The sequence below is a fragment of the Phalacrocorax carbo genome, chromosome 16 (genome assembly GCF_963921805.1).
Source record: "Phalacrocorax carbo chromosome 16, bPhaCar2.1, whole genome shotgun sequence".
Taxonomy (NCBI): Eukaryota; Metazoa; Chordata; class Aves; order Suliformes; family Phalacrocoracidae; genus Phalacrocorax; species Phalacrocorax carbo.
Genome location: NC_087528.1, coordinates 7,226,548 through 7,241,285, shown reverse-complemented (window position 1 = coordinate 7,241,285; position 14,738 = coordinate 7,226,548). Strand labels below are relative to the sequence as shown.

Genomic DNA, 14,738 nt, shown 5'->3' with positions numbered 1-14,738 from the left:
TTGAAAGCACCAGCGAATGCTGCAGAGAGCTGTTTGCTGTGCATTATTCACACTTTTCAAGCTCTGGCAAATTGCTTTTCCTCTGACCATACTTCACTGTAATTTTTTCAAGCTGAACTGGTTTGGATAGAATAAAAGCCTGTTCTGAATCTTCATTAGAAATTTCAATTGACTTTGAATCTTTTTCGAAGGTCCAGAAAGAAACAGAGGACTTTCAAGCATCTTTATGCTTTTGGTGTCTGGAAGTGGCTTCTCTCACAGGAGAGAAGAGAAAAGAAGCAGATCTACTTGAGCAATTTAATCTGTATAAGGTAATTTACCGCAAGGCAACACTTCAGTACTCACTGCTTTTATTTTCCAGCACACAAGTATCCTTGACCTCGCTCTTCTCTAGCCTCAGTCATGTTTCGGCTGTCTCCTGTAAGAAGAAGCCTCCCCAAGGAGCAAATCTACAAGTCACAGTCCTGACTTCCTTTGCTCAGAAAAGGACCCAGAAGACTGGATCAGCGGTATGTATCTCCTCACTTTATATGGTTAGGCTGTTCCAGCGCTTTCATCATCTCAAGTAAAATTAGCACTATAGTAATTACCCTGGGCCAAATATGCAGCTGGTGAAAGTGCACATATTTCAGAGGGATGAAACTTGAGATGGAATTGGCAGGCACCGTCCCCTTTTATTAAGGCTAACGTAAGGAAAGTGATGGGAGCTATTTCCGTCAACGTGCAGGCACACACTCGCACGCTCTGCTGTGATTTTCCCTGCTAGAGCTTCGCACCCAACTTCCCGAGGGTTGCTAACGCCTGCGTAAGGTCTTCCAAATCACCCCTCCACACCTTTGCTGCAGACCATATGAAAGGAGCTCGGTGGGTTTTGGTCTTCAGAACTATCACCCATAGGTTTGCTGGAGGGTGTTGGGAAACGGCTTGTGGCTGGTGGTGTGTAAAGGTGTGCAGGGCTGATGTTTCCTGTGATTGTGAAGAACTAGTTTTTGATGGATTTACCTGGTACTTTTCCAAAAAGAGGGATAAAATGGGAGGAAAGAGAAAGAAGGCCCAGTGAGGCAAAGCGTTAAGGGCCCTCTGACAGAGCGGTTGCCAGCTCAGGGGTGGCACTCTGCTGTACCCTCACACATGAAACAAGTGACAAGAGAAAAGTGGACTTTTTTTGCCTATGGAAAAAGTGATAACTGAAGAGAAGGGGTTGTAATCAGTATATGCAGTGAGTAATCCCAAGAACTACAATAAAGTACTTACCAAATTTTGTTTCCCGACTCACACCCTACCACAGGTCACTCTGGAAACTGTCCCTTTGAAATTGGTGGGGTCACATTTACTTACCATGAGTAAGGCCCTTGACCTGGGCGGGCGAGGAAGGGTGCCCTTTGGGTACACTCACCAGGGTCTTTTTTGATTTCCACTTGGAGATCTGAAATGAGACCTACCCATTTATGCGTAATTCCTCTTTTTCACGCCCGGTTTAGGGCATGGCTATCACAACGAAGGATTTATCAGTCAAAATCTGAAAACCTGCAGCACAACCGAAGGGCAGCTCTCTCAGGACGGCGTGCTAGTGACACCCAGCATGGGCACGTCCCCGAGCCACAGCACGGAGCAGTGGCACGGGGGAGGCTTTGGGACTCTCCCCTCTCTACTGCCGTTTCGTACAACAGTCACATATAGGCCGTCCGCTCATTTTGGCACCTGGACGAAGCAGAAATCGTGCTGAACGAACATCAGACCAAAAATAGTCCCTTCCCCTGTCAGGCAAGTCTGAGAGACACCCTGTGATCAAAGATGGGGAAACACGAGGAACAAATACGATGCCCAGTAGTCGCAGCAGACCAGCTGCCTGACAGTTGTGGAGCTTCCTACACACGCCGCTGCGAAGGAGAGCCCGAAGAAAGGATGTGAAGAAGGATGATGATATAGATGGTTCAGCAGATGTTTAACTGGAGCTACTCCCATGCGTGAGAGAACGCACGAAGCTGTTTAATGGAAAATGTGCGTTCAGAAGTGGACATGGCACTGAATATGAGATAATTATTAAGGCATTTCTATTTTGGAGCCCTTCTGTGTGTAGTTTTACACAACAAACGTTAGCGTTGCCTTTCTACACGCACACACGTTCCCTGGTCCAAGCAAACAAGCAGCTTTTTGCTTCTTGTCACTGATACCTCTTGAAGTAAGTATCTTTGGCCACAAATAGATCATTGCCCTATTTGAAAAGTTCCTAGTGGAGCGTAGCCAGTTTTGACCGGCTATATATACCTAGGCTGGCAAATCAAGCAGCCTCTCAGCTTTTGCTGCTATATATAAAGAGGAACGATATAGAATGAATCAGCTGGGCAGAGCACGTGTCAAATCAATTTGCGTATCAAAATCATTTTCTTTTTGAGTTTGATTTATTCTGCTGAGCTTGAGAAGGCAGCTATAGGAAGCCCGCAGCTCTGGCCCCAGGTTTGCCCAGGGTAGCCAGGCAATACCAGGAATTTGCTGACAACAGGTTCTGCGCTTATGCCGTGGGTGTAACAGCGCCTTTCCCGTACCCTTTGGCGCGGCCGGCGGCCGGGCGCGGCGTTAGGACCGTGCAGCCCTGCAGCGCTGCCCCCCGAAGGAGGGCCGGGAGCAGAGGTGGGGGCGAAGCGGAGGGGTGCGTTTGAATTTCTGGCGCCCTTCCCCTGACAGATGCTCTTGGGAGGGCTCTGCTGCGCGCCGTGCGAGCGAGAGCCGCGCAAGGCAGCGGGGCCGGGGGGGGGCAGCGCCCGGGGGGGGCCCGCCCGGCGCGGGGGGCGGCGCGGCCGCTCCGAGGCTGCCACCAGGTGGCGCCCGAGGGCCCGCGGCGGCGGGAGGCGCGGGGCGGGACCGGGAGCAGCGGGGCCGGGGCGGCGGGCGGAGCGGGACGGGGGGCGGCGGGAGGAGCGGGGCCGGGGGCGGCGGGCGGAGCGGGGCCGGGGGCGGCGGGAGGCGCGGGGCGGGACCGGGAGCAGCGGGCCCGGGCGCGGCGGGAGGCGCGGGGCGGGACCGGGAGCAGCGGGAGGAGCGGGGCCGGGGGCGGCGGGAGGAGCGGGGCCGGGGGCGGCGGGAGGAGCGGGGCCGGGGGCGGCGGGAGGCGCGGGGCGGGACCGGGAGCGGCGGGAGGAGCGGGGCCGGGGGCGGGCGGCGGGCGGAGCGGGGCCGGGGGCGGCGGGCGGAGCGGGACCGGGGGCGGGCGGCGGGCGGAGCGGGACCGGGGGCGGCCGGCGGAGCGGGGCCGGGGGCGGGCGGCGGGCGGAGCGGGACCGGGGGCGGCGGGCGGAGCGGGGCCGGGGGCGGGCGGCGGGCGGAGCGGGACCGGGGGCGGGCGGCGGGCGGAGCGGGACGGGGGGCGGCGGGCGGAGCGGGACCGGGCGCGGCGGGCGGAGCGGGACGGGGGGCGGCGGGCGGAGCGGGACGGGGGCGGCGGCAGGAGGGCCGGGAACGGGGCCCGTTGGTCCGAGCGCCGGCGAGGTGAGGGTTAATGCCCGGGGAACGCGGAGCCCCGCTGCTGTTGCGGGTGGCCGGAGCACCCGCGGGTGGGTTTGTGCTGGGCCAGAAGGATACGGGGGGCACGCCCGGGTTAGGGAATTCTCGGGCGTGCGTGACAGCCCTGGGTAAGCGTGTGCGGTGGAGCAGGAAGCAAACCTCCGCTGACAGGTGGCAATATCACAGCTTCAGAAAATCCTAGCTTTTTAGGGAGCAACACGAGCCCAAAGGGGCTTCACACCGTTTTTGCGTGATGTTTATCCGATTCCCCCATCCCCTCCTCACCCACCAGGACTGACCCCCAAGAAAAGCGTTAAATTCTGGAAGTGGCTCCCGTGAAACCATCGGTCCACACTTTTCAGCCCAGACTAAAACTACAACTTGCTCCTTGTTTCATTCTTCTTTCGCTTCCGTCACGCTCCCCCTTGTCTGCTTGGAAGTGAATTTGGTGTCAGACGCTTCCCTGAGTGGGCCCCTCAGGCCCACCACAGGGACACCAACTCCTGTTTGCAGGTTCCCTGCTCAAAACCCGCATAGGTTTAAGAGCTAAAAAAAGCTTACAAGCAATGTTTTTCTTCCCACACAAATGCTTCTGATACCCTGAAAGTACCTGTTATTTCCTGAAGTGAGTGTAGCTGTGTGACCGTAATGCTTCAGGTTAGGCAGGCAGCTGAAGTCAGACCTCCTGCACCGCGTGTAAGAAACAAGGGATAAACAAAGGGATATTATGTCCCACATCTGAAAATCAGCTTCACAGAAAATATGCACTAAATGATACATGATAATGGGGAAGGAAATGCCAGCTGCCTTAATGAACGGTGGTAGGCAAATCTGGAAAAGTAAATTATATAATAATCTCTTATTATATTCCCTTTGACATAAACTAATCTTGACCCAGAACAATAGTGCTACTTTCCAAGAGAAAATAACTGAGATGCAGCTATAATCATGATACGGGAGTCCAATGCAAAGTGGTTTGTATTTTCTCTTTGTTGTTAAAATTTTGCTTCATCTGGTAAATTTTGTGGCGAAGACGGGAACAGGGTGAGCAACTTCCAGCTGAGGCAGAAAGAAACGCCAGTGGCTGCCTCTTGGTGGCTGGGAAGGAGCTGCTGAACTGCAACTCAACGTGCGGGCTTTCTGAAGACCCAAGGAGCACGTGCAATGCTCTGGAAGAGCGGGAGGGTACCTGTGTTTCGCTCCAGCTCCCAACGCACGCAACAGCCCGGGGTGCAGCTGGGCGCTTCTGGGCTGGTGGGCGCTTTCGTCCATTCATCAGGGATGACTCAAGGGTTAGGGCTGTGTCTCTGCTGCGAGGATGCTTCTGTTGGGTTTCCGAGACGGTTGCTCTGCTTTTGTGTTGCTCAGCTCTGTGACGGGGATGAATAAAAAAAGCCAAATGGAAATCCTTGGGAAACACCCTCGTCTAGAAAGAGCAGATGGGTGAGGAAGATTCTCCCTCCTGCTTGCCCAATGCCGCTGCACACCAGTGTACCGCAAGAGTCTTTTCTAGGCAAGGAGGATGTAAGAGCTGGTTCTGCCAAGAGTGCAGTCGGGCCCCACCTAAAGGGTAGTTACGGAGGGAGTCTGCGCATTTTGTGTGCTTGTGTATCTCTGCTACACCTCTGCCCGTTCCTCTCTTACCCGCCTGGCACTATCGAAGATCCTTCGCCAGGTGAGGAGGTTGCAGGCTAAGTACGCCCGCTCTGGATGCCACTGCCACGCGGAGGCGGGTGGGTGCGTGCATGCCTGTGAGCGGGGCTTTGCTTGGCTCATTCCTCCAAACAAGCGGAGTTCATGCTAAGAAGCTTTCACAAAACGTATTTATAACTTTGTGGGTTTGCTTGTGATCTGGCATCTTCTGAAGTCAAAAGACTACTCTGCGCCTTATAAATCTTTCCATGACCTCTTAGTGCATAAGATATGGAAACTTAGAGCTGTGGCTGAAGGGAAAGCAAAAGTAAAATGCTCTTTCACGAGGTATGTGGTAGAGGCATGTTCTTTATTTCTGTGACTTTATTCATAAAAATGCTATGCATGCTTTACGAGACATTATTCTACATAGTTTTTATTCTGTGATAAATGACATTAAAATATCAAACAGAGAAACCCGGAAAAAGCCAGACTGGTTGAGACGAGTGGTTCAACGAGTATCCTGTCTCCAGCACTGGCTGGTATCAGATGCTGTAGATAAAAGTAGAAGAAACTGTATAGTAGCCTGTTACGAATTAACATGCCCAGGAGAGAAGTTTCTTCCTGACCCTCATCAGTTAGAGGCTGACTTACATGCCAAAGCACACACTACGATACAAGCTCACGTTTACATCTATCTATACCAAGAGGCATGTGACAAAATGCTAAATCAGACTCCTGGTACTTTCACTTACAGGAAAGTCATTCCAAGGAAAGAATTTTCTTTGCCGCAAGAGGCTCACGCAGTACATAACTGGGAGAGGCAGCTGAGATTCACAGCTTAAAAAGGGAAACTACTTTTACAAACAGCACCTGAAATCTGCACCTTTTGAAGGTATTTTGGGGATTTTGATTCCATATCTCAGAAGTATCTCATCTCTCTGAGTAGCTTTACCTACGTAATTAAGCAAACACACGTGTGTAAGCACTTGTAAAGCGACCGGTTAAGCAGATTTCATGTTAAGACATTCCCTTTTTCTGAAAAATCATAGGATCACAGAAAAACAGGGCTGGAAAGTTCAAGGCAAGGTTGACCATTCTGTATTGCTTCTGACAGACGTGTTTTCCCACAGGCTCCCGAAAGCCACCACCACAGAGATGACACACCCCGCAGATCTGTCGGTGCTTCACCGCCTTTACCACAGCGTTTCCTAATTCACTTCAAACTCTTGGGCTTCGGTTTAAGCCCATGATTTCCTGTCCTACCCACCAGTCACAGGCAATAGATTACCCTCTCTCCTGAATTGCAATTTTTGTGTTTGAGAACTGTTTCTTTGTTTCCTAACCCCTTTCTGGACTGAAGCACCTTCTGTTATTTCCCTACTTCCTCACTGACATGTTTTCTAGATCTTCGAATTCTCTTCAAATTGTTCCATGGCAGTCCCAAAGTGCGGTTCCCAACATCGAATAAAGAACCTCTGGCCAAGGTCTTGCAAAGTCAGGGGAGCGTGGAAGGATCACTTCACATGTCTCGAAGGTTATATTCTATTTTATACAGTCCGATGGTGTTCTTTCCAACACCACATAAGTACTGAGACCCTTATACATTTTCCTACATTCCTTTCCATTTTTTTATACTATTTCCCAATGCCTGCCAGTGCTCAAATCCAGGATACAGTAAGATGTTTTCTACTGCAATTACAGATGGATCTGGTGATGATTCAGCATATAAAACAGGCTAATTAATGAGCTTCGGACTAACCACCTCCCCACAGGCTTGTTAATATGCTTGGTTTTCCCCTTTACCCTTTAGGTAAAGGGATCCAGTCTATCCAAAGGCAAGTGCTAGCAAAAGAGAAATGCAAGATACATTAAAATCACACGGCTATACTACTATACGGAATAAATTTCAGGAAAAAAAGATTCAGCATGCTATTTTTCTTCATTAAATATGATGAGCTCATAAAAACTTCTAATTAGTCAGGATGATGTGAACAACTCGTCAGACCTAATTTTAGCAGCCTAAAGTTAGCCAGCATTTCCACAACAGTCATCTCATCTCCTTTAACAATAAATGGAGACGGATGAACATTTCCAGGATAAACACATCCTATTGCCTTCAGCTCTCTAAAAAGCCAGAGTAAGATGGGATGAACTTGTCTGTGAAGACAGAAGAGCAGTTCTAGTAACCACAGAGAGCCTCAACCAGTAGGCAACAATTTCTTGATGGCTGAGGTCAGGTGAGATAAATACCATTTTAGGCAATGACAAATTCAGATATAATTATTTTTACGTTAGCGTGACAATTAAACACAATGCAAATTAACCGTAATCATCAGGGGAAAAAAAGCGTGATGAGAAATTATGGAATAATTCCAGAAACGTGCAGAACATGGGACTTCCATGTCACAGACAACTTCAAAACATTTACAATTTCCTTCTTCCCAAATTGAGCTGACAGCTGAGCATGTTGAATTTTTCTGTGAAGGACCATTTTTACACAGTCATTTCAGATTAATAAAAGTATTTTGTTTTGACAAAATCACGCGGTTTGGTCTCCAGATTGATCTTTGACTTTTTAAAGAGGTATAATATACTACAAAGGAAAGCAAGGCTGACATTCTGAAATGAAAGACATTTTGATTTAAAATATTGCACCGCTCACTCTAAAACCATGATCTTCTCTCTGAGGCTCAACCTGATTTTGCTGATTTTTATTTCAAACTTGAGGCCTCCTTTTGATTTCTGAACATTGCAAAGGAGCCAGCTTGGCCAGCCCTCCTTGCCGTCAGAGCCACGTAACAGAACCTTCATGCAGCCCCAAGCCAGCTGACATACCGCATATCTCAGGCTGCTGAGGGAGTGGCACTTCTGGGAATGGCTCACTACTAGGAAATGAGAAAAGCTCTCCAGGATCCCACTGTGGATCCCACAGGACTAGGCAGGCTGTAAGCAGGTTTCCAAAACTACCCAGTAATACAGGGTTCAGTTATTCTTGCCAGTTCACTCCCTCCTACAAAGCCCCATAGGTTCACTAGTGCAACCCCAGGGCGGGGGTTGGATCTGAACCGGTAGAGAGGTGCCATTGGCACCAAAGCACAATTTTTGTTGCGATGGTCGGGAGTTTCCCAGCCTCCCAGAGGGACTGGGGCCTGGCTTGCCAAATAAATTAGGCAGCTTTGAAAAAGCTGACCTAGAGGGCACGCTACATCGTTTTTGTTCCCTGCCCAGATCATTATCTCTCTCAGGGTATGTCCAACATTGGCCCCTGCAGGGTAATAAACTTTACAGTAAGTTTGCTCAAGTACAGTAGCCGTCGAGTCAACCCAAATGTAAGCTGCTTCCTTGTGCCAGTGCTAATCTGTTACTGATACCCACGCTAACCAGTATGAAGCTCCTTCTAGCAGCTCGGCAGTGTATTACAATGTGGGCATGCTGTCAGCGAGGTTTATAATACAAATACTTGTGCATATGAGTTCATTGTTTATATTCTAAAAGCTATGCTGGGAGAATCTGTTGGAAGTGATTTTAATTGCAGTAAAAAGCTAGATTTGGGACTCTATTGATAGCCTACTTAAGGTCACAGCTGCTTTCTGATAAGAAACTTCTCCAGAAGGCTGATTGACAGCTGTCACCGGGTCTCCTGGGTCTTCACAGCTGGTGATGAGAGCAACTGCACTAAATGACTTTTGGTTAGTATTAAATGACTTGATCTCCAGTGCTGACGTCTCTGCTTCTTTTTCCCGTGTCTTCTCGGTTCGGTTCCATTCTTGCTCCTTCCGATCCAGTTGCATGGCACTGCAGTGAGGAGCATAAACTTCTGTGGTTTCTTCAAACTGTAAGCAATCCACCTTATAGTACTTTTTCTTTACATGTAAGACATCATTAAACCTATAGCCCCAGAGAATCTCTCTGGGGACATACGAGCTTCTTGACTGATGTGAAGTTCCTGTTGAATCACCTGTGTAGACAAATGTGACCAGGATTTCGAAGTTGTCCTTGGCCAGAGCTTTCCGGTCTAGACCGTACAAGGGGCTCTCACTATCAATTTCATGTACGACTGTCACTGGCGTAACAAGTATGATCTGGTCATTTAGCAACTTCAAGTCCTTGTATTCCATCGTCATCCTCCCTTCCTTGTCTTCCCTGTAGCGCAGAAGCTGAGCCCGTACAGAGCCCTCAACCATGTGATTTGGCCGGAAATCACCGATGCGCCACATGAGGCAAAATTTATCATCCCTTAAGCCTACTACAGCATAGTAGCTAAAACGAATGGTTTGAGCTCTTTTTCGGGCTGTGGCCATTTTAGCCAAAGCTGCTCCGATTATGAAGGTGTCAATAATGCAGCTTAATACTGACTGTAGGATAACCATGAGGATTGCAACAGAGCACTCTTCTGTAACACAGCGGTAACCATAACCGATGGTCGTTTGGGTTTCAAGGGAGAACAGGAATGCCCCTGTGAAGCTATGGACATTTGCAACACAGGGGGTTATTTCTTCGTCATTGAATAAATCTCCGTGTTGGATTGCTATCAGCCAGAAGACTAGCCCAAAAAACAACCACGAAAGAACATAGGACAATGAGAATATCACAAACATATGGCGCCACTTGATGTCCACCAGTGTGGTAAATATGTCCACTACGTAGCTCTCCCATTCCCCAAAGATGTGTTTGAAGTACACATTGCAGCTCCCATCCTTGTGGAGAAATCGCTTCTGCAATCTTTTCATCCCCATTTCAGGGCTTTCTTGACAAGCGCTTTGGTAATTGATCTTATTTCCCTGTATGTTTACAGACCTATAGCAACCACTCTGTTCAGGCATCTTTCTCATACCTGCCTCGTGGCATCAGTTTACAGAACACACTTGTGGTCCCAGGGGCTATTTGTTTTCTTTGTTCATTGGAAATCTATGAAACAAAAGAAAAAGTTTATTTTTGTTTTAATTTCCTATGCCAGAACTCTGTAACACCAAATCTAAATACATTCACTCAGTGGCCATCATGAGCAGCTCTCTGGAGAGGTGCAGACTCTGACATTCATTACACAACATAGCTCGAAAACTTAGGCCTGGAAATATGAGGTAGCTAGGAATGCAACCAGTTAGAAATGTCCATATCAGTCCTAAATTTTGGTATGTAGATGAAAACAGAAATCAAAAACCTTTGTGGTGACCCCACTGTGATTATCTCTTCTAATGTTCTGGTTAAGTAACATTCAAATAAGGATGGGCTTTCATGCACAGACACAGGAATGGCATGAACCCTCTCAAAGTTAGCCAAATAGTTGAGGTAGTTAATTATTTGTTTGTCACATGTTTGTTTGTTTGCTCTCCTCCATTTGAAGAAATGCCAAGGAAAACACGCACACTTAGACGTAAGACTTCAGTAGCATGGGCAGGCAAGTTCAGCGCTAATGTGTTTTAACCAGAAAATGTATCAACCGCACAATCATTCATCATTATTTGTGTTTCAGTATTGCCCAGAAAAACCTGGTCATGGAATTGAACTTTACTAGGCTAGGGCTACACAGACATATTTGTTCAATTTGTAGAAAACTATTTACATTTCAAATGAAAAAGAGAAACCTCTCTGAGGTCCTGGAAACCCTCACAAATCATTCCTTAAAACAAATAAAAAAAATCCGGCTGCCAAGAAGTATTTAAAGTTTTATTAATGAGTTTGAAACAAACATGCAGTATGTTAATAAAATTTGCGGGTGACACAAATTTAGGAAGTGATGTGAATTAGGAGATTCCTCTGTCAGATCAGAGAAAAAATGGATGTCTTTGCAGATTGCAACCATATGAACTTCAGCAGTACGAAGTGCTAGGCTATACGTTTAGTGACTAATAACAAGAACTTATGTTAGAAGCTGAGACCTCATCAGCGGGAATCCAATAAAAAAGGAAAGATTTAGATGAAGTAATCAGTTACAGGATGCTTATGAATTACTGGTGGATACAGCACTGAAAAAGGCAAATGCCTTTTCCTGCAGGTCTCCAGCTCATTCTGCCATATCCCAGCCACTAACACACAGAACGCTGGCAAGTCAGAAGTGACAGGGTACACAGCTAGAACAATTCTAAATTTTTGCCAGATGTCATGCTTCTAACTGATATTCCTGAAGAAAAAAAGCTAATATTTTTGAGGAAAATCTGTCATTATTCTTCCAAAAATCATAAGTTTCCAATGGAAAAATGACATTTCCCATTTTTAAGCTAGTTTCAGCTGACAAAAGTTCAGATGCAGGTTTAAAATGAAGCCAGCATATTAATGGAAAATGAATTTTTAAAAAAAGTTTCCTAGTGGTAATCTTTTTCCTCAGCTCTTCATTCACTTTGCCTGAGTATAAATGACTGCACACACTTTGAGGCAGAAGAGAGTCAGGGCCATAGAGTGTAATATATATTGGATGGACTAGATTAACAGACAGAGAACTCTTCCATCCAAGGAACAATGACAAGCATGCATAGACACTATTCCAAAAACACTTAAAAGCCAAACATAGTTTCCATTTCTTTTTTCTTTTCTTTTTTTTTTTTTTTCGGTACAGAAATGAATGTGACATATGGTGTCGTAGCCTCAGAATGTGGCCTTCATTAAAAAACACAACATTAATGTTTCCAAAAATACTTCTTGGAATACAGTCTTTGGAAACATTCATATGACTTGCTTTACTCATAGCTTTAAACAAACACTGTAGCCTAGTCTATTGAAGAGTCTTGACCTAACATTTTATAAGTCATATTTCACAACAAGCAAAAACTGGAAACTGTTATTTTTTTAAGAACCTCATAATGTGAGGTGTGAAAATGATGCAAATTGTAATCAGGAGCCAATATAATCTTAAATAAAAAACATACGTAGGCTTATACTGTTTTTCTTATTGACTGATTCAAACTAGAGTTCCTTGAAAATACTCACAAACATCCTGGAATTCTAAAAGGGACTAAACAGTTCATGAATCAAAGACTACTGAGTTGATTCCACTCTCTGCTGTTGCCATCAGTAAATCATCATATTTCAAAAATGGTGTTTTGCTGGCACCACCTTTAGATTTTGTTGGTGCTGGCAAGAATCATGGAAATCATGGACTGTCACACATGCAGCCATGTGGCAAAGTCAACTCTGATTTTACGGTAGCCTGTCACACACAGGAGACAACTTTGACTGCGAGGCATCTTGCATTAGGAACTCTGACTCTACTTAGGTTCTCTCCTAAATACAAGTTCTAGTAATATATATGCGCTCATGGATGTCTGCGATGGGTTTTTGACTGGTATAAATGAAGCCTTACAGTAAGGTGCTAGATCAGATTTTGCAAAACAATCAAAAGTACATCTGTAATAAGAAACAGAATGTGGTGCAGAGCTTCCTAATCCAGAACCGCATAATCTTGCCTGAAGCTGGGTGGAGTAAAGAAGAATCAGTGCAAAGCAACACTAACAGACGTATATTGCTCTCAGGATCTGAGTTAATCTTTCTCTGTTGTGTTGAAAATTGGGTAGCTCAGAGACTTTTGCATTGCACAGTGGAGACGTGCTCCAGATGACCTAAAATCCCAAATGTGCTTGAAAGTCTTAGGAAATAGTAACCTCAGCCACTCAAAAACATCTAAAAATGTCGCCCAATATTTTGGGTGTGCTTAAAGGTAAGCCAAATCTGAACCTTTCCAGGCTACCTCTTAAAGTCTCTTGAGTGCAACAATAATCATGCATCATAATTAATAACGCTTTTACATTGTCTGATGCTGCTCAGGACATTTAAGTCTAAAAAAACATCCTTCAATGTTCTGAAGCATGTAAGTCTGTATTTCGATCTGTATTTCATTCATGGGGACACTTTTAAACAGGCATGTGATTTTCCTATTCCAAGTGAGAGGCAGTGAGGCTGCAAAGCCAGATGTTCATCGCCTACTCTACTGAGACATGCTGCCTTTTGCAGATCAGTCTGAAGACTATTATTATTACCAAATTTTAAAATGGAGAAGACCACAGACTTACAACCAGACTTATAAACTTAAATATTAGAGCCATTTCAAAGTTCTTAGTTTTCAAAATGGAAATATTTTACACATCCCTAAGAAAGCCATATGAATTACATTAAAGGTCCTACTACCTGGTAAAGATTAACAAAGGGGATGGGGGAGGATTTAAAAACATTCTCTACTCACTAAAGCTCATGGATCGGTTGCTGCAAACGATTCTCAGATGTTGCCGGGAAGCGTTTTCACCTTCCTTTAACACTAACACACAAACCCTCGCCCTTTTTTTCTCTTGCTTTTACTTTCCGTGGAGTTTTTCCCTTTATTTCTGGGCATGTTTGTACACATCACGAGCCTCCTCTTGCATGCTGTTCTGTTGTTCAGAGGAGGAAGCGTGCTCAAATTTACAGTACTTTTGCTAGCCGTTCTTATAAATGTATTTCCTCCCCAAATAAAAACTTACCAGAGATAAAAATGGAGCAGTGAAGCTAGGCAGGATAGCAGGAAGACAGAAATAGAGAAATCTCAAAGATTTCATTAGGATAAATGGCAGAGAGGGTTCAGAAGTTCTTCTAAAGGATATATGTACCAGACTCAGAGTTCAGAAAATCAGCATATATTCTTTATCATCTAAGCCAAGGCTAGGATCTTATTGTGTTGGATACTGAAACATGCCCAGGGAGATACAGAACTGCTCTAGAGACCCTGTGTTCATGGGGACTGCATATTGACCCCCCCAAACTGGTATCTTTGAAAATTTCACCCCAGTTAGATGTGGGAGAAAGGTAAGTAAATTCCTATATTTCAAAGGTCATAAAGCAGTGCAGTGGCAGAAATAGGAACTAACCCCACACCTGCTTTACCCAGTGAGGAGCTACCACAAAGCAAACACTAGCTGAAGCAAGGCTTTTAATCATATTTACCATCTTCATCTAGTTCCTCTTGAATAGAGCAGCTGTACCAGAAGAACTTGAACTCTTGTTTTTCATCAACTCGCTCAGAACAAGAGTAACTTAATAGCCTTAAGCATCAAATTCAGCCTTTTAAAGACTTCCACTAAATGTAATTGTCAATTTAATCTTGATATTTTGAGTTTAGGGCTCAGTGTTTTATGAGGATAATCCCTATATTGCACCTTTACCTAATACCCAACGAGTTGTTGCTACACCCATTTTATGACTATATTTTCCAATTATGTAAACAAGTAGGGGTGAATTTTTGTTGAGTGACAACCTCAGTTAACAGCCTGTTTGTAAAACATTAAGCAAAACAATGTGAAGATCTTGGTTCCAGAATAATTCTCTTCTGAGATTAAATCAAAAAGAAAACAACTCAAAACCTCCAAATGAAATTGGGTACTCTCACTCTAGCCCCACACACATGGAAGTGGATCTCTCTCTCTAGTGTCAGTTTAGCAATCACCTCAGTTTCCTGCTTCATTTTGGAAAAGGTCTGAAAGGTTTCCAGTTTTAGCCATTGCTATGTAACCCTGGAAGACTTTCAGCTCAGAGACCAGAAATGTGACAAGTACAAACCTTTTTAGCTGCTTTGGAACTGACTCAAATACATGTTGCTTTAAAAAAAAAATACCACCTAGAAAATCTCAATAAATCTACTA

At 45.7% G+C, this 14,738-nt stretch overlaps 1 protein-coding gene and 1 long non-coding RNA gene across 7 annotated transcripts in view; one reads left to right on the top strand and one right to left on the bottom strand.

The window, feature by feature from the left end:
- Nucleotides 1-14,738, bottom strand: part of KCNJ16 (potassium inwardly rectifying channel subfamily J member 16) — a 48,319-nt gene that overhangs the window by 7,694 nt on the left and 25,887 nt on the right. For 2 of the 6 annotated variants that reach the window (XR_010375480.1, XR_010375479.1), the window contains exon 4: nt 9,971-10,044. Coding sequence is in view for 2 of the 6 variants with exons in the window: in XM_064467423.1 (XP_064323493.1) it covers nt 8,679-9,968 (1,290 nt within the window). In the remaining 4 variants the exon portion in view is untranslated. Of the gene's footprint in view, nt 1-4,123; nt 4,187-4,690; nt 4,872-5,484; nt 10,045-14,738 lie in introns of those variants that run through there. The other 4 variants (XM_064467423.1, XM_064467424.1, XR_010375478.1 and 1 more) reach the window with 3 other exon arrangements.
- Nucleotides 2,478-4,907, top strand: LOC135316001 (uncharacterized). The gene is made up of 2 exons (XR_010375482.1): nt 2,478-2,631; nt 3,794-4,907. It is a non-coding gene; the product is annotated as an uncharacterized LOC135316001 (long non-coding RNA).